This window comes from Trichechus manatus, unplaced genomic scaffold (assembly GCF_000243295.1).
Source record: "Trichechus manatus latirostris isolate Lorelei unplaced genomic scaffold, TriManLat1.0 scaffold00087, whole genome shotgun sequence".
Classification (NCBI taxonomy): Eukaryota; Metazoa; Chordata; class Mammalia; order Sirenia; family Trichechidae; genus Trichechus; species Trichechus manatus.
The window spans coordinates 6,871,933-6,890,120 of NW_004444023.1; the positions used below are offsets into that span (position 1 = coordinate 6,871,933).

At 40.4% G+C, this 18,188-nt stretch overlaps 1 protein-coding gene across 1 annotated transcript; it reads right to left on the reverse strand.

The window, feature by feature from the left end:
- Nucleotides 1–7,765: 7,765 nt before the first annotated feature.
- On the reverse strand, nucleotides 7,766–15,605 carry LOC101346409 (zinc finger protein 84-like). The gene is made up of 2 exons (XM_023736214.1): nucleotides 15,530–15,605; nucleotides 7,766–9,114 (listed from the first exon to the last, which is right to left on the reverse strand). Exons 1-2 carry the CDS (start codon nucleotides 15,603–15,605, stop codon nucleotides 7,766–7,768), a joined length of 1,425 nt encoding a protein of 474 aa, XP_023591982.1.
- Between the last annotated feature and the right edge of the window lie 2,583 nt (nucleotides 15,606–18,188).

An 18,188-nucleotide genomic window follows, 5' to 3' on the forward strand; every position in this document is an offset into this window, starting at 1 on the left:
GAATTCCAATCACTCACAGATTTTTGCTTTTAATTGTGTCCCACATAACTCTCAGGGTCTCTTCATTTTTCTTTGTTCTTTTTTCTGAGTTTTCCTCAGAGTTGTATCCAAGTGTTTGTCTTCAATTCCACTGATCCTGTCTTCCACCTTTTCAAACCTGCTCCTCAGCCCTTCTACGACACTGTCCATGTCTGAAATCTTGTTGTTTATCTTTTGGATTTCTAATTGTTGTTTTTGTATGATTTCTAGTTGTGAATTTATTTTCGCATTTTGTTCCTGTATTATTTTCTTGAATTCTTCCATATTTTGTCTGTATTTTCTATGAATTTGTCTGCCTTTTCCATGAATTTGTCTATTTTTTCCTCATTTTTGTCTGTTTTTTGCTTCAACTCTTGGATATTCTGAATATTAGAGATTTGAATCCCTATCAGTTAGGTCTAGTACCTTTTCTTCTACTGGAAGGTCATCTGGTGTTTTATTTTGGATGCCTACTGGAACCATCCTGTCTTGTTTTTGTAAATGTTTTGATATTGTCTGCTATCTCCAGGGCATCCGGTGGTTATTTTCCTCATTTATTGATTGTAGATTTATTTCATCCTGCTTTTTTGTTTTATTTGGTTATGTCTGAGCAGGCGGGCTGTGCATTCTTTGTTGTTTGCTCATCTGTGGGCATGATATTTTTCACCTCCTTCTCCAATGGGCAGGGTCAGTCACTCAGGTATGGTACAGCAGGGCAGGTACAGCTGAAGGGGAGTTGCTGGGATAGGTTTTTTTGGCATGTACTGGGGCTGACAGTGAGGACCGGGAATCAGTACAGGGCAGGTTCTAGTAGGCCATGCCTGTGCTGCTTGGGAGTGAGATGTTCAGCACACAGTGCAGTGCACAGTGGAGTTAAGATGGGTATGGGAAAGATGAGAGACAGGAGAGAGGAACAGGAGCCAAAAACATAAACACTAAAAAGAGTGCTAAGGGAGCTTGCTATTGTAGTGGAGAGATGAGAGACTGAGAAATGAAGAAAAACAAAAAGAAAAAGGGTAAAAAAATGAATAAATCAAGAAACTGGAAATGAAGAAAGACAAAAAGGGAATAAGAGAGAGAAGAATACTAAACAAAGAAATGAAGAAAAAAAAACAAACAAACAAAAAAAGGAAAAAAACAAGAAAAAAGAAATGCCTCCAGGGATGTCCCTGTGCGTCTGCACAGAGTAAGGGACTAGCTTCCAAGCTGCATGGTACTGCCAGACTAGAAGGGGCTCCCAAGCCGAGAAAAGAAAAAGAAAACAAACAAACAAAACATAACAAATCAGAGCAAACAAACAAAAAAGCACCAGGGGTCCCACCAGCGTGGTGGCGTGGGTTGGGAAGCAGTTTCACAGTCAGCAGTGTTTCACAGCCTTTCAGGAAGAAGCAAAGATGGTGCACAGAGCCAGGTATTTGAGACAAAGGAGGGGGAGGTGGTGAGAGGTAAGGAAGAAATCTAAAGAAGTGGAAAAAAGCAACACCAGCAGCCAACAAATGGCCCTCAGGGAGCTGGCCAGTGTTGGCAGGTGGAATCCAAGTGGCATTGGGGGGTAGTTCGTGCTTCCCAGCCAATAGACTGTGGCTGCAGGAAGCAGAGGAGGCTAAGTGGGGGTGCAGAAGGGTGGGGGGTGGGAAAGCTTATATCGTGGGTTACCGGTTCTTCTGTCTCCTGCTGGAAGCTCCGTGAAGCTGCTTTCTCGTACCTCCTGTTCGCTGATCTCTGATAGGAGTCCAAGATGGCGGATCCGTGCTGCGGTAGCTGATAGGGGACCTCTGCATGTATCTTTCCTCACGTTCTATTCCCGGTCAGTTTCTTATTCCATTCGGTGCTTGGCTGAGTTCTTTATCTCTTCATTTGATGCTTAGGGTTTCAAGACTGACGTGTGACTCTGTTTGACTTAGTTTTTCTGATCTTTGCTGCGAAGGGACAGTGTGTTGCCTGGAAGTCTCATTTGTGACTTTTCTGAAAAAAGTTTGTAAAGTCTGTATTCTCCCTTGTATGTGGACACTTTCTCCATTTGGTTAGCTCAGTGATCAGCTCATGATTGGACAGAGATTTCCTTAAATGTCTTGAACCATTGCTTCTTAATCTTTGCCACAGAGCTCTATGTGTTGCAACATGACTTTACCACTCTTAGGTGGTTTATAACTCTGCCTTAGCTTTCATTTCCTGTTTGTGCAGAACCTCCAGGTTAGCCAGAGGTGTGACGTTAGGGCCTTTTCAGGTCTTTCTTGAGAATGTGGACAGCTCTGAGTTGCACACAGCCCTGAGCTGTGCACAGCTCTACACATGTGCATGGCTTTCTAGGTGCCCAGGAGTGTCAGCTTTTCAAATCCTGCCATGGGTATCTCATTCCCCAGTTTTACCTTTTAAGCTTTTTTGTTAGCCTATTGTTTGCCCCAACTGTTTTAAACAATTGCTTCTGATTACTTTCCACAGACACCACCAGAGAGAAGGCTGTTCACACAACTCACTCAGGTGATGTCTAAATCAGGTCAATAAAGTCATCTTTGCAAGTGGGGTCTTCCAGAAAACCACTAGATTGTTCAAATAATAATAATTAGCTTAATTCTATTTGGATCCACAATCAATGCCCATGGAAGTAGCAGTCAAGAAATTAAATGACATACTGCACTGGGCAAAACAGCTGCAAAGATCTCTTTAAAGTGTTAAAAAGAAAAGATGTCACTTTGAGGACTAAGGTGCGCCTGACACAAGCCATGATATTTTCAATTGCTTCATATGCATGCAAAATCTGGACAATGAATAAAGAAGACCGACGAACAATTAACACCTTTGAATTATGGTATTGGCAAAGAATACTGAATATACCATGAACTGCCAGAAGAATGAACAAATCTGTCTTGGAAGAAGTACAGCCAGAATGCTCCTTGCAAGCGAGGATAGTCAGACTTTGCCTCACGTACTTTGGACATGTTATCAGGAGGGACCAATCTCTGGAGAAGGGCATCATGCTATGTAAAGTAGAGGGTCAGCAGAAAAGAGGAAGACCCTCAATGAGATGGACTCAGTGGCTGCAACAATGGGCTCAAGTGTAACAATTGTGAAGACGGCACAGGACCAGGCAGTGTTTTGTTCTGTTGTGCATGGTGTTGCTATGAGTCGGAACCAACTTGATGGCACCTAACAACAACAGCTAGGAATGAAGCCTTAAAGGGGCTCTAACTGTACTGGTCTCTCCAGTGGCTGCTGGTTTCCACTGTGATTGTGTAGCTGGGGAAGGGAAATGGGAGTTGGGCAAGTTGAAATGCCACAAGGCATATTGAGTTCTTATTGAGATTCAGTCACTTTTTTGAACAGATGCTCCTCACATAGCTGCAAGCCTTTAAGTTAATGGACAGAGTTCTGAAAAAGTTGATTCTGACAATTTTTGCCAGTGTTCTTGTTGCTTTTATGGGGAGGATTTTCAGAGGTCCTTACTCCACTATTTTAGATGATACCACTCCCTCCCCTTAACATTAGGGTTCATACCTGTCATGGATTGAATTGTGTCCCCCCAAAATATCCATCAGCTTGGCTAGGTCATGATTCCCAGTATTGTATGATTGTCTACCATTTTGTCATCTGACATGATTACCCTATGTGGTAAATCCTATCACTATGATGTTAATGACATGGATAAGCAGCAGTTACATTGATGAGATCTACAAGATTAGATAGTGTCTTAGGCCAATCGCTTCTGAGATATAAAAGAGAAAAATGAGCAGAGAGACAGGGGGACCTCATACCACCAAGAAAGCAGCTCCAGGAGCAGAGCGTGTCCTTTGGACCCTGGGTTCCTGTGCAGAGAATCTCCCAGACCAGGGGAAGATTGATGACAAGGACCTTCCTCCAGAGTGGACAGAGAAAGCCTTCCCCTGGAGCTGACACCCTGAATCTGGACTTCTAAGCTACAGGACTCTGAGAGAATAAACATCTGTCTGTTGAAGCCATTCACTTGTGCTATTTCTGTTATAGAAGCACTAGATGACTAAGACAGTACCTTTTAAAAAAATTTTTAAATATGTGAAATTTTTAAATTATTCCAACTCAATATATCCTATAGATCAATGCATACCATTACATAGATATTTTCCTCATTTTTTCAGGATGGCATAGGACTCCAATGTATGTATGCTTTGTGGTTTGTTCAACTAATACACTATTGACAGGTAAGACAAATTTCCAATCTCTTGCTATTGCAAATAATGCCACAACTAATATCCTTGTGCATATGTTCCAATTTGGGGAAGTGTATTTTCAGGGTTGATTCCTAGGTATGAAATTGCTGAGGCAAAAGGTAAATGCACATTATCCTCAAATTCCTCTGAATTAGAGTTGACCATCTCACCAACAATATACGACTACTTTGCCAAGAGTGCATTAATATAAACTTTGGATTTCTGCCAAATTGACATAATAAATGTGGCTTTAATTTACATTTATCTTGTTATGAACAAAGGTGTACATCTTTTCATATGTTGAGAAATTTTCCTTTTACTTTGAATGGTCTGTTCAAATATTTTGCCCGATTTTATAGATTTTTTTTCTTCTCAACATTTAAAAGCTCTTCACATTAGGCTATTAGCCCTTTGTGATAATGGAGTAAAACGTGATAGTGAAATAAAAGGAATAAAATTTCTGAATGTTATATTCTCTTTTTAAACTCCATGTTATGTAGCACAGTGTACAATTTTTTCTTCTTCAGTCCCATGTGTTGGCTTTGTACATTCACAATGTTGTGCACACACCACCTCTAATTCCAAAACATTTTCATCACCCTTGAAGAAAATCCTATACACATTAAGTAGTCAGTCTCCACCCCTCCTCCTGCCCAGCCCCTGGCAACCACCAGTTTGCTTTCTGTCTCTATGGATTTACCTATATAATATAAATAGAATCATACAATATGTGGCCTTTTATATCTGACTTCTTTCACGTAGCATAATGTTTTGAGGCTCATCCACGTTGTAGCATGTATCAGTACTTCATTCCTTTTTATGGCTGAATATTTCATTGTATGTATAGACCACAAGGAGCCCTGGTGGCACAGTGTTTAAGTGTATAGCTGCTAACCAAAAAGTCAGTGGTTTGAACCCACCAGCTGTTCTGTGAGAGAAATATGCAGCAGTCTGCTTCTGTAAAGATTACAGCCTTGGAAACCCTGAGGCAGTTCTACTCTGTCCTCTAGGGTCACTATGAGTTGCAATCAACTTGAGGCAATGGTTTGGGTTTTGACTTTGGTTATAGACCACATTTATCCATTCATCCATGAACATTTGAGTTTTACCAACTTTTTGGCTGCTGTGAACAGTGATGTTATACAAGCTGTTGCTGACAAGTTGATTCCGACTGATAGCAACCCTATACAACAGAGAAGAACTGCCCCATAGGGCTTCCAAGGCTGAAATCTTTATGAAAGCAGACTGCCACATCTTTCTCCTGTGGAGCAGCTGGTGGGTTCAAACCACCAACGTTTTGGTTAGCACCTGAGTGCTTAACCACCATGCCACCAGTGCTCCTTGCTGCTATAGAAACATTCATATGCAAGTATTTGTTTGAGTCCCTGGTTCCATTCTGTCAGGTATATACCTAAGAATATGTTGCATCATATGGTAATTCTATGTCTAACCTTTTGAGGAACACCAAACTATTTTCCACAGCTGCTGAATCATTTTACATTTTCACTAGCAATGTCCAAGGGTTCCAATTTCTACAATGTTATTCTTAATATAGTTTGTTCTCAGGCATTTTAGGAAATGCTAAGAAGAGAGGAACTGTAATGCACAATGACATTATTATTATTAACTCAAATCTTCCTGTGTGACACAGAATTTGACAGACACATGAACTCACCTCATGTGACACCAAGTCCTTTTTTCTTCTTCAGTCTCATGTGTTGCTTGCTTTCAAATATTTAATGTAAACATTTTATCAACTTGAATGCTTCAGAGAAACAAAGTTCTAGAAAAATGTCAGCTTCTATTTGTGATGGATTATCACAGTTGGCATGTCACATGACAGCAAAAACAAGGAAAGGAAAGTTATGTGATATAATTCTTTAGAGTTCTGATTAACAAGTCAAATTATATATTATGAAATATTTTGATTCATAATAAAATAGAATATTTCTATTTATTCTAGATCATATTATACAATATTCTATGTCTTTTCTGGGAATTTATTTAACCATGAAAATTAAAGGATAGTTCTTCCTGTAATTAAAAATAAATACATAAAGTTCATGTTACATAGCACAGTCCACAATATAACTCCTACAACTATTCAACTGAACTTTATTTTTTTGTGATTTTTTTTCATATATCCAAAAGGCATTGTAACTGCACAGTGAAAATGTCTAATATTTGTAGAATATTCTCTGAAATCCTTTCTAGACAATTAGGCTAAATCCCTTATAAAATTTTCTTCTATATATATGTTTCCAAGCTTACTTAATTACTCAAATCTAAAATGCCATCAAACATAACACAATCCATTTATCTATGTTCCTAGGAGAATAAAAAAACCTGGCAATTAAACTGATATTCCACTGATTGTAAGGTGCATTCCAATTTAAGACATGGTAGGATGTGGAGAAATGAATCCATGAAATACAAAAGTAAAACATAATTCACCACGGATGCTTTTGCCACATTTATTGCATTCATAAAATCTGATGAGTAAATTCTGTTTCTATTTTTAAGAGCTTATGATGCTTAGTGATAGCCAACCCTCCAGAGCAAGCATTTCCAGTGACAATAATCAAGAATTTCTGCAATATTGGAGTTCACTGATATAGAATTGAGATATGATTCCTTAAGGCTTTTATACTTTCATTGAATCTAGAGACTATTCCCTTGTTTGAGAATAGGGGCTCTCTGATGTGTGAGTTAGGGAAAAATTAAGATCTGATTTCCAGATGAAGGATTTTAGACAATCACTGCATTCGTGGCATTTCTTTCCTGCTTTGCAAAGAGTTTTGTGGCCAATGGCAGATATTAACTGCATCCATTGGATTCTCTCTTGAATGAAGTACCTGACTTATGTCACTTCCCAAACGAGGTTTTCCATAGTCCCTATTTCAAGAGGATTAATTTACTCTCTTATTTCACTGATGCTTTGTGAGTTTTGACATCTAGGTGAAGGCTTTACCACATACGCTACACATTGAGGCTTTACTTCTATGAGTTTGCAGACATAAGGAAGATAGGCATTAATTGGGAAGACTTTACCACATTCACTGCATCTACTGAATTTCCTTCCTGTATAAGAGGTTTAAAGAGTTGTGCTTTCTGGAGAAGGACTCTTATGATCACAGCATTCATGAGTTGTTTTATGTACAATGAGATGTGACCTTTCTGGGCCTTCCCACATTCATCTCATCTGTAAGGTCCCTCTCCTGAATGAATAGCCTAACATATAAAAATGTGATTTCAAGGATAATGATTTCTCACATGCATTGCATCCATGGGTATTGCCTCCTAAACCCATAACCTCTGACTTTCAAATGAAGCCTTTTCATGATCACTGGATTTCTGTTTCTCTCTCAATGAGACTCCTACGTGTATAATGAAGGATGCCTTCAGATGGAAGACTTACCACTATCATTGCAGCTATCATTCTGTAGGAGTTCCAGAAAGTTCTATCACAGTCACACCATTCATGGCATTCCTATTCTGTATGAGTTCACTAAAGTACAGTCAGCTGTGACTAACACAAAAAAAGTCTTCTCATATGCCCACATTCATTGTACATAGGATTTTCCTCCCATATGTTGAGTTTGCTGATGATTAATAAGAGCTGACCTCCGAAAGAAGGCTTTTTGACATTTACTGCACCCATAGGGCCTCTCTCCTGTGTGAGTTTTCCAGTGACCAATGAGAGTTGACAAAGTAGTGAATGCTTTCTTACAATCACAGCATTTATATGGCTTCTCTCCTGTATGAATTCTCTGATGTACAGTGAGATAGGATTTAGCTGTAAAGGCTTTATCACACACACTGCATTTGAAGGGTTTCTCACCTGTGTGAGTTCTCTGATGTATAATGAGAGTTGACTTACAGGACAAAACCTTCCCACATTCACTGCATCCATAAGATTTCACTCTTGCATGACAAGTTTGCAGATGGTTAGTGAGACCTGACTTCTGGATGAAAGTTTGCTGACATTCATTGCATCCACAGGGCCTCTCTCCGGTGTGAGTTCGCTGATGAATAATGAGGTGTGCCTTAGTGGAGAAGGCTTTTTTGCAATGAGAGCATTCATATGGTTTTTCTCCTGTGTGAATTCTCTGATGTACAATGAGATGTGCCTTTGATGTGAAGGCTTTATCACATCCACTGCATTTGTAGGGTCTCTCTCCAGAATGAACTCTCTGATGTACAAGAAGTTTTGACTTCCAGGGGAAAACTTTGCCACATTCACTGCATCCATGGGGTTTCCCTACTGCATGATGAGTTTTCTTATGATTAGTGAGATCCGATTTCTCAACGAAAGCTTGTTGACATTCACTGCATCCATAGGGTCTCTCTCCTGTGTGAATTCGCTGATGAATCATGAGCTGAGCCTTTTTTGAGAAGGCTTTCTCACAATCCAAGCACTCATATGGTTTCTCTCCTGTGTGAGTTCTCTGATGTACAGTGAGATGTGTCCTAACCATGAAGGCTTTATCACATACTCTGCATCTGAAAGGTCTGTCTCCTGAATGAGTTCTCTGATGTAAAATAAGTTTTGACTTCCAAGGGAAAGCTTTCTCATATTTACTGCACCCATACGATTTCCCTTCTTTATGACGAGTTTTTTGATGATAAATGAGTGCTGACTTTGTAATGAAGGCTTTTTGACACTGATTGCATCCATATGATCTCTCTCCTGTGTGAGCTTGCTGATGAGTAATAATCTGTGACTTACTGGAAAAATCTTTCCTATAATCACAGCATTCGTGGGGTTTCTTTCCTGCATAATTTCTCTGAGGCATCATCATGAGTGACTTACAAGCATTCACTGCACATTCATTACATCCATACAATTTCTTTCCTAATGTAGTTGTTTGATCATTAGTGAGTTCTGACTTCTGGATGTAGGCCAGCGTGCCTGCAAAGGAATAACCTAGTTAACGACAAGAGGTCTAAAAGAAAATATTTTTTTATTTACTCTAAAGAACATTAGTGAGACAGTTAGTGAAATTTGAATAAGATCTGTAGATTAGATAATCGTACTGTATCATTTTCAATTTTCTGGTTTTGATAACTATATTCCAGTTATGTAAAAGAATATCTTCATTTTTAAGAAATCACACTTAAGTATTTAGGGATAATAAATTTAAAAAAACAATATTTATCTGTGTGTGTGTGTCTGTGTGTGTGTGTGTATAAATAGATAAAATGTGATAAAACAAATACAGTAAAATATTACGGTTTAGAGATTCTGGAAGAAGAACATGCAGAAAATTTGTGTATCACTTTTGAAACTTTTCACTTAGTCTGAACTATTTAGAAGGAGCCCTGGTAGCAGAGTGGTTAAGTGATCAGCTGCTAATTGAAAGGTCTGTGGTTTGAACCCACCAGCCGCTCCAAAGGAGAAAGATGTGGAAGTCTGCTTCCGTAAAGACTACAGCTTTGGAAACCCTACGGGGCAGTTCTACTGTGTCCTACAGGGCAGCTATGAGTCGGAATCAACTTGACAGCAACAGGTTTGGGGTTTTTGGTTGGTTTGTTTTGTTAAGCTATTTAGAAATAAACGTTTTCAAAAATAGAAAAGAAAAAAAAAACAAAGGAAGATGCTTACGAAAAGATATAATTATGTTCCTAGGCGCACCACTCATAATAGCCTGAATGTACAAGTGATAAATAGTGTTATATTCACACAATAGGACCCTGCACAGTACTGTGGTTCTCTTTATCCAGGTGCTGGCTGCAAAGTATGCTGACCCTAAAAATGCACAGTGCTGGTGTCAAAGTGGTTAAGAGCTCAGGCTGCTAACCAAAAGGTCAGCAGTTCGAATCCACCAGCAGCTCCTTGAAAACCCTGTGGGGCAGTTCTACTCCACCCTATAGGGTTGCTATAAGTTGCTATAAGTTGGAATCGACAGAAACAGGTTTGGTTTTTCTTGGTACTATATAAAAGATTTGTATACTTTTCTGCATATATGTACATTATATGTACTTATGTTTGTTATGGATTGAACTGTGTTCCCCTCTAAATATGTGTTGGAATACTAACCTCTATCTATTGATGTAATCCCATTTGGGAATATAATTTTATTTGTTATGTTAATGAGGCCCTATCATTAAGGAGCCTGGTAGTTCAAGAGGAAGCCAGGGTTAAGCCCTTGGCTGCTAACCGAAAGGTTGATGGTTTGAACCCACCAGCCACTCTGTGGGAGGAAGATGTGGCAGTCTGCTTCCGTAAAGATTACAGCCTTGGAAACCCTATGGGGCAGTTCTACTCTGACCTAGAGGGTTGCTATGAGTCAGAACTGACAGCAATGGGTTTGGTTTTTTTGGTTTTTGTAGCACAAGGGTTAAGCACTCACCTGCTAACCAAAGGTTGGCAGTTTGAAACCAGCCAGGGGTATTTCTGTTATAACAGCACTAAGAAACTAAGACACAGCCCAAAGTCTGGTGTGCTGATCTGATGAGTGAATGGCTGAATCTGCCTCACAGAACTGAATCTCACCTTCTTTCTTTTCTCTCTTCTTCTCTTACTAAAAACTACAGAGGTATAGAAGAATGTTAGTAGTATGTTCCCTTTTCTGTATGAAAGAAAGCTAAAGAAGAATTCTAATATCCATGTGTTTTCATAAAGAAATAGTGAATGAACTCCTAAGACTATGGCCCCCAGACACCCTGCTAACTCAGAACTGAAGCCACTCCCAAAGTCCACCTTTCAGCCAAAGATTAGACAGGACTATAAAACAAACAATAACACACATGAGGAACATGCTTCTTAGTTCAATCAAGTATATGAGACTCAGTGGGTAACACCTGGACAAAAGCAAAGACAAGAAGGCAGGAAGTGACAGGAAAACTGGACGAATGGACATGGGGAACCCAGGGTGGAAAGGAGGAGAGTGTTGATACATTGCAGGATTGCAATCAACGTCATGAAATAATTTGCACATAAATTTTTGAATGAGAAACTAATTTGGGCTGTAAACTTTCACCTAAAGCACAATAAAATAAAACAGTCAATGACAGAAGAAAAGGGAATGAGAACAAGGTAGACGAGTCGTGGGTGACTGCAAGGTGTCTCAGTGGATAGCTGTTCCTATCATTTTGATTTCTGAACAATGTGAATGCATGACTTCTTCAAACAAATTTGAATACAGATACAGTGGACAAGTAGACCCCCTTGATTTAGTAGTGAATGCCCATGTCAGTATGTTTAATGGAGCGAGTGAAAAGAACAGATCACAGGTTTTGTTGCCAGACAATATGAGATTTAGCACTTGCTAGATATATGACATTACAAAGCCAGCTTAACTATCATGAGCTAATCCAATCAATTACCTCATAAGTAGTTTTAAGAGGATTATTGGCCAATTCCACCACCTGTCTGTCAGTTTGTTGTACTGTGGTAGCCTGCATGTTGATGCTGGAAGCTATGCCACGGATATTTCGAATACCAGAAGGATCACCCACGATGGATATGTTTCAGTGGGGCTTCCAGACTAAGACAGATTAGAGAGACAAGCCTGGCGATCTAGTTGTGAAAATTAGCCAATGAAAACATTATGGGGATTACAACAGAACACTGTCCAATTTGCTTGCTTTGGACACATTACCAAGCTAGAGGAAGACGTCATGTTTGGTGAAACGTACAGGGCCAGTGAGGGCATGGGAGACCCTCAGTGAGATGGACTGGCACAACAGCCACAACAAGGGACTCAAACATGCTGGTGGCTGTGAAGATGACACAGGACTGGGCAGCATTTCATTCTGCTGTACATAATGTCAACATGAGACAGAAGTCGACTCAACAGCAGCTAAGAACAATAACACTGACCAATTATTGATCAATATTGGTCACTAGTTCAACCAATATTTAGTGAGCACATATTATGTGCTAGGAATAGAGGAAATTTCCTTGGAGAGGAAATGACAAGGAAAAGCAGAAATGGTCCCTGACCTCAGGCAGCTCACAGTACGACTGGGGAGTATACTTGAATGGAATCAATGAACATTGCGCCTGTAATCAGTGCGGCTAAAGATGAAGTTATGGCTCTGAAAGGGCATAGAGCAAGAGAATTTGACCTAGTCAGGGAAAGCTTCTAGGAAATGGCTGAAATGGCATCTCAAGGATGAGGAGGGGAGATGTACATGAAGATGTGGGAGGGGGAATCATCCAGGCAGATTGAAAAATCACATACAGAAGTCTGGAGGTGAAGGAGCACATAAAACTCAGGGCATTAAAGGAGGCCAGAGGAGCCAGAGGAGAGAAGTAGATGGAGAAGGAGGCAGCATTTCAGTGAGTTTTACATTTATCTTAACAGAAATGGGGAAGAAGCCCTGGTGGCACAGCAATTAAGGGCTTGGCTGCTAACCCAAAAGTTAGCGATTGGAATCCACTCAGCGGCTCTGCAGGAGAAAGACCTGGTGATCTGCTCCCATAAAGATTACAGCCTAGGAAACCCTATGGGGCAGTTCTGTCACATGGAGTCACTGAGTTGAAAATCGACTTGACGGCACCCAACAACCAACAAAAGAAATGGGAGGCTACAAACTGTTAAGGGGCAAAGGAGCATCAAGATCAGATCTGTATTGTTCTAGTCTAAAATAACCACAGGTTTATTAAGAGGGTCCTAAGTTGGGATTTATGAAAAATACCAAGCTCAGTGTCTGGCTACTCACAGTGGGCCTAGAGAGAAGAGGCCCCCTCTCACCCATTTTCCAGACTAACATTTTTTAAGAACAAATATTTTCACATTCTCCAGTCTACCTCCACCTTCCTTCACTAAGGCCAAAAATTAATTTTAAATATTTGCATGCTTGTTATTTTCCAGGTTCTGTTGTAAACATTGACATTTTAAAATACCTAATCCTTATAACAACTCTATGAACTAAGTACTGTTGTTGTTCTTAGGTGTCAGCGAGTCAATTTTTGATTCATATCGACGTCATGGGACCGAGTAGAACTGGTCCATAGGGTTTTCTTGGCTGTAATCTTTACAGAAGCCAATTGCCTGGTCTTTCTCCCATGGAGCTGCTGGGTGGGTCCGACTGCTAACCTCTTGGTTAGCAACTGAGTGCCTAACTGTTGCGCTAACAGGGCTCCTTATTACCCCGCAATTATAGATAGGAATATTGAAGCCCAAGGAGGGTAAGCACATTGCCCAAGGCAACCTAGCAAGTAAGGGAAGTGGCAGGACTCAAAGATGGTGTTATACAGGACTCATGCTCTTCACAGCTGTGCTCTACTGTCTCTCAGCTCAGAAAAGGTGCAGAGGAGCAGGTGAAGAGTGATCTTCATTGGGACCATGAAGACACTGTGGATGGTAACAGGGGCCTGTGAGGCAGGCTTAGTGATGTGCTGCATTTGCTTCAGCAGGGTGTCCAGAATTGATGGGGGAGTTAGGCATCTGTACCTTGGGCCTCAGGGCAGGACTGGGGAGCCCATTCTGGGTTTCTGACCCACCTCTGTAGGGACTATAAGAGGACTTGTTCAAGGTATAACAGGAAATGTGGCTTCTTATATGGCAAGAAAAGTAGTGGAATCTGAGCTGGGTTGCAGATGTGAGGGAAGGAAGGGAAGGAGGGAGGACATAATCCTATCTCTGCAGCGGAGTGCTTCAGCACTAACATCATGCTGTTGAAGTGGGGGATGCAGAGTTGAGGTGGGGACACTCTAACTCTAGATCAAATCTCATGGGGGGTTCAGGGCTTATTGTAAATGCAGAGTCCAAGGTCCCACCTCATCATGATTCTGATTTGGTAAGTCATATTCAGTCATGAAATCTGGTTAACAAGTTTTTCACGTGATCCTGACAAAGGGAGTCCACAAACTCTACTTTGACAGCCTGTACCCATTGCCACTGAGTCGATTCCAACTCACAGTGACCCTGTAGAACACAGTAGAACTGCCCCAGCAGGTTTCCAAGGATGTAATCTTTACGGAAGCAGACTGCCACATCTTTTTCTCATGGAGTGACTGGTGGGTTCAAACCACCGACTTTTCGGTTAGCAGCCAAGCTCTTAACCACTGCGCCACCAGGGCTCCTTATTTTGACAACAGAGCTCTACAATAAGTTCTTGCCCTCCAGCTATCATCATAGCTGGCTCCCTCTCTTCACTGAAGTTCTGCTTAAATGTCACTTTCTGAGAAATGTCTTCCCTGGATACTCTAAACAAGCAACCCCTACCATTCTCTATTCTATATCCTTATCATACTTGTTTTTCTTTACTGCCCTTATCACTGTTGTTGTTGGGTGCTGTTGTTTTTGACTCATAGCGACCCCATGTTACAAAGTAGAATTGCCCCCTAGGGTTTTCTTGGTTGTAATCTTCAGGGAAGCGGATCGCCAGGTCTTTCAACTGCAGAGCCTGTGAGTGGGTTCGAACCACCAACCTTTTGATTAGAAGCCAAGCGCTTAACCGTCTGCACCACCAGGGCTCCTTGTTGTGGGCCATGGAGTTGATCCTGATTCATAATGACCTTACTGGACAGAACAGAACTGCCACCATATGGTTTCCTAGGCTGAAATCTTTACAGGAGTACATCACCAGGTCTTTTCTCCCTTAGAGTGGCCGGTGGGTTTGAACCTCCAACCTTTCAGTTAACAGATGATTGCTTAACCATTGCACCACCAAGGCTCCTTAGGTGACATTAATTCTCCATATAACTATTTGTTTACTACCTATTTCTTCCATTACGTGTAAGGGTAAGCTTCATTAGGGCAGACACTTTTCTCTGTGCTGGAGAACAATTTAAGTATATAAAACACCAAGGAATTTAGACTGCAGGTACTAAGACGGGTCCATCGAAAAATAAACTCACACAAGGAACAAATGAGGTAGTATTTGTAAAATGAGTTACTCAAGCAATTTTTAGAAAAATACTTTAAATTCTCCTTTCCATCATACTACTATTTGGATGGGAAATCAGGAAAAGAATTTTAGATCACATTGTTTTCTTTCCAACCTACTGTTATAAAAACCTTCAGCCTAATATTTATGCCTGTTTCAGCTAATAAAAAGGTTTGCATGTTCCAACACTGTCCCCATTGGCTGAACTGTAAAAATATTACACTTATATATGATCTAGCTAAATGCTGTCAGGGATGGGGACTTTTTGGATAACTTGTTAACTGTTTTATTCCTGGTACCCAGAAGAGTAATGGTATACATAAATGCTTAATGTATTTAAATAATCAATGAAGTCAATGCATAGATAATATGTATTGGACTTTTTGCTTCATACAAAATTTGGAGAGTTTTTAGTAGCATTCTTATCTTTCAATTGCCCTTCCCATGGGTCTGAAGTGGTACTGTATGTGTGCACAAACTCTCACCAGTGATGCTTCCCATACTGCCTACATTCTCATCTTCAATACTCATGTAGTTTTCTATCATAAAAACTTTCCACATATCTTATGTTTTAAAAATTTCTCCACTTAGAGAGCTTGCAAGCTTCCTTCATTTTAATTCTTAGTTGGCACACCTGAAAATTTGGTGTGTAGATCTCAGCTGCCGTAGGATTACATTTCTGTGCCCGTGCATCTATTAAGATACAATGAGTGTCACTATTAGTGCTGAAGTGCCTCAGACTTTCACAAAAGGTAAGGTGCTCCATGTATTATAATACTGTCTTACCTCATATTCCATGCTTTATATTTAACTAAGAAATTGCCTGCCTTCTCTGAAATGATCTCTCCTCAAAGCCATAGACCCCAATAAAAAATAGAGTGAAAATTTAATTCTCATTCATGGATGGCAGGATGAGTATGATTGACATCACTTATTACTGTACTAAACATTGATTCTACGACCTTCAACTTACTTTGCAGCAAGAACTGAGTTTTAAAGAACCCCAATACGCTAAATAGATTACCAGATATTTTTGTTTCATTCTTGATTGGTCTTCTAGGTTGTTGTGTTGTTAGTTGCCATTGAGTCAAATCCAACTCATGGCAACCACATGTGTGCAAAGTAGAAGTGCTCCACACGGAAGTAGACTGGAAGCAAATCTCAGTGCTGCTGGGTGGATTGAAACCGCCAACCTCACAGCTAGTAGTTCAGCAGTTAACCGTTTGCGCCCCCCAGAGATGCTCTTTTAGCCTAGGTCCAGTTAATTCACTAACATGGGGCACAGTACCTACTCTGTGCTAGAGGCACCATTGTACACAAAGTGGATGCAGCAGAGGAAGAATCAAACAAGATCTCTGCGCTCATGAAGTTTCTGTTGTAATGCTTCTATCCAGGTTCTTACAACCCAGTGCTTACATCTTACATCTAGGAGTGTGCATTCAAGTTTTCCAGTTGTCCTGTGCTGTAGGATGGGATACTCAGTGTTTGTAAATTGTGTAAATAACCCAAGATCTTTAAGTATCACACAGACATTGCCAAAATCTCAGTGAAATATCTGGATTGTTCAAGGATTTGGGAAAAAAAGTCAGAGATATTTTTATCACCTCAGTGCATTCACCCAGATTACAAAGTAAGCAGGTGTTCCTATAGCTTTCTATTTTCAGTTTAAAAACTTCACTGCACTGCCTTCTGGCTTACTTTGTTTCTCACCAGAACTCTGCTGTGTTCTATTCTTTGTTCTGTATGTGTGTGTGTCTATCTCAAAATATCCACTTCTCTAACACTGAACTGTAAGGATCAATCAGACCAATTTATCATCACTTGTATTCCCCTCTGCTCCACTTCCTTTCTGATACCAGCTGCACATGCGCTTCTTCCTCTGACCCTAACCGCTGGTGCTAGGTCCGACCTCAAAACTTAAAGGGCAAGTCCTCCAGATTGCCAAGTGTGTCCAAGACTTCAGATGCCATCCGCAAGCCTGGGACTACCTATGACACCCATACTTCTGACCTGCTGCCTACTAATTTGGGGTTTCCCCTGTACCCTTCAGGATGCTAGCCCTAAGTGCTGAAATTCCCAGGGATCCCCCTCACTTCTGACCTACTGGTTTCCACTGCTCCTTTGGGTTCGATAATGTGCTAGAACTCAAAAAAGCTGAACTCAGAAGAGTACTATACTTGCCATTATAACTTTATTAAAGCAAAAAAAAAAAACAAAAGATACAAACGTAGAGATGTATAGGGCAAGGTCTGGGGAGGGTTACCAATGTGAAGCTTCCAAATCACCCTCACAAGTGCACTGATGTCTATCACAGACCAAGAAATCAACGGAGGTTCCCGGTCTAGAGCCTTTATTGGGGGCTTATTACGTAGACATGATTGACTGAACCATTCCCCTACTCCTACCCACAGTTATATGATATTATGCAGCGGTATTTCTGGCCTGGCAAGCCCCCACCTGAGTCACCTCATCAGCATAAGCCCTCAAGCCTGGTCTGAAGGCTTCATCAAAGACACTTCAATTACTGTGAAAATCCCAATGTTTTAGAGGTCATCTCTCAGGAACCAAGGACACAGACCAAATTCTTTTGGTAAAGTTAAATTTATTACCCCACAATGTGTCACTTCTCTCACTGCTTTTAAGATTGTCTATCACTTTCAAGAGTTAGATTATGATGTGCCTTGGGTGGTTTTCTTCTGTTTGGGGTTTGTCTTGCAGTTCCTTGGATCTGTGTGTTTATAGTTTTCATCAAATTTGGAAGAGCTTCAGCCACTATTTTTATTTTTTCTGTCCCACCATTTCTATCCTCTCCTTCTGGGACTCTGATAACATGTATGTTAGGTTGCTTGACATTGTCCCACAGCTCACTGATGCACTGTTCATTTTTCCCCCCATCTTTTTTCTCCCTTTGTTTCATTTTGGATACTTACTATTAATGTCTTCAAGTTCACTGACCATTTCTTCTGAGTATGTAAACTGTTATACCCATCCACTGTATTTTTCATGTCTAAAAGTTGACTGGGGCTTTTTATATCTCTCATTTCTATGTCAAGCTCATACTTTTCTCTACCTTCTTGAACATATGGAATATTTATAAGAGCTGTTTGAACATCCTTGTCTACTAATTTTATCGTGTCATTTCTG

Coding starts and splice junctions, on each gene's coding strand:
- LOC101346409 (XM_023736214.1), bottom strand. CDS start 15,605: ATGTGGAAAGTTTTTATGATAGAAAACTACATGAGTATTGAAGATGAG. Junction 9,115..15,529: donor CAGTATGGGAAGCATCACTG/GTGAGAGTTTGT, acceptor ATTCCTTTGCAG/GCACGCTGGCCTACATCCAG.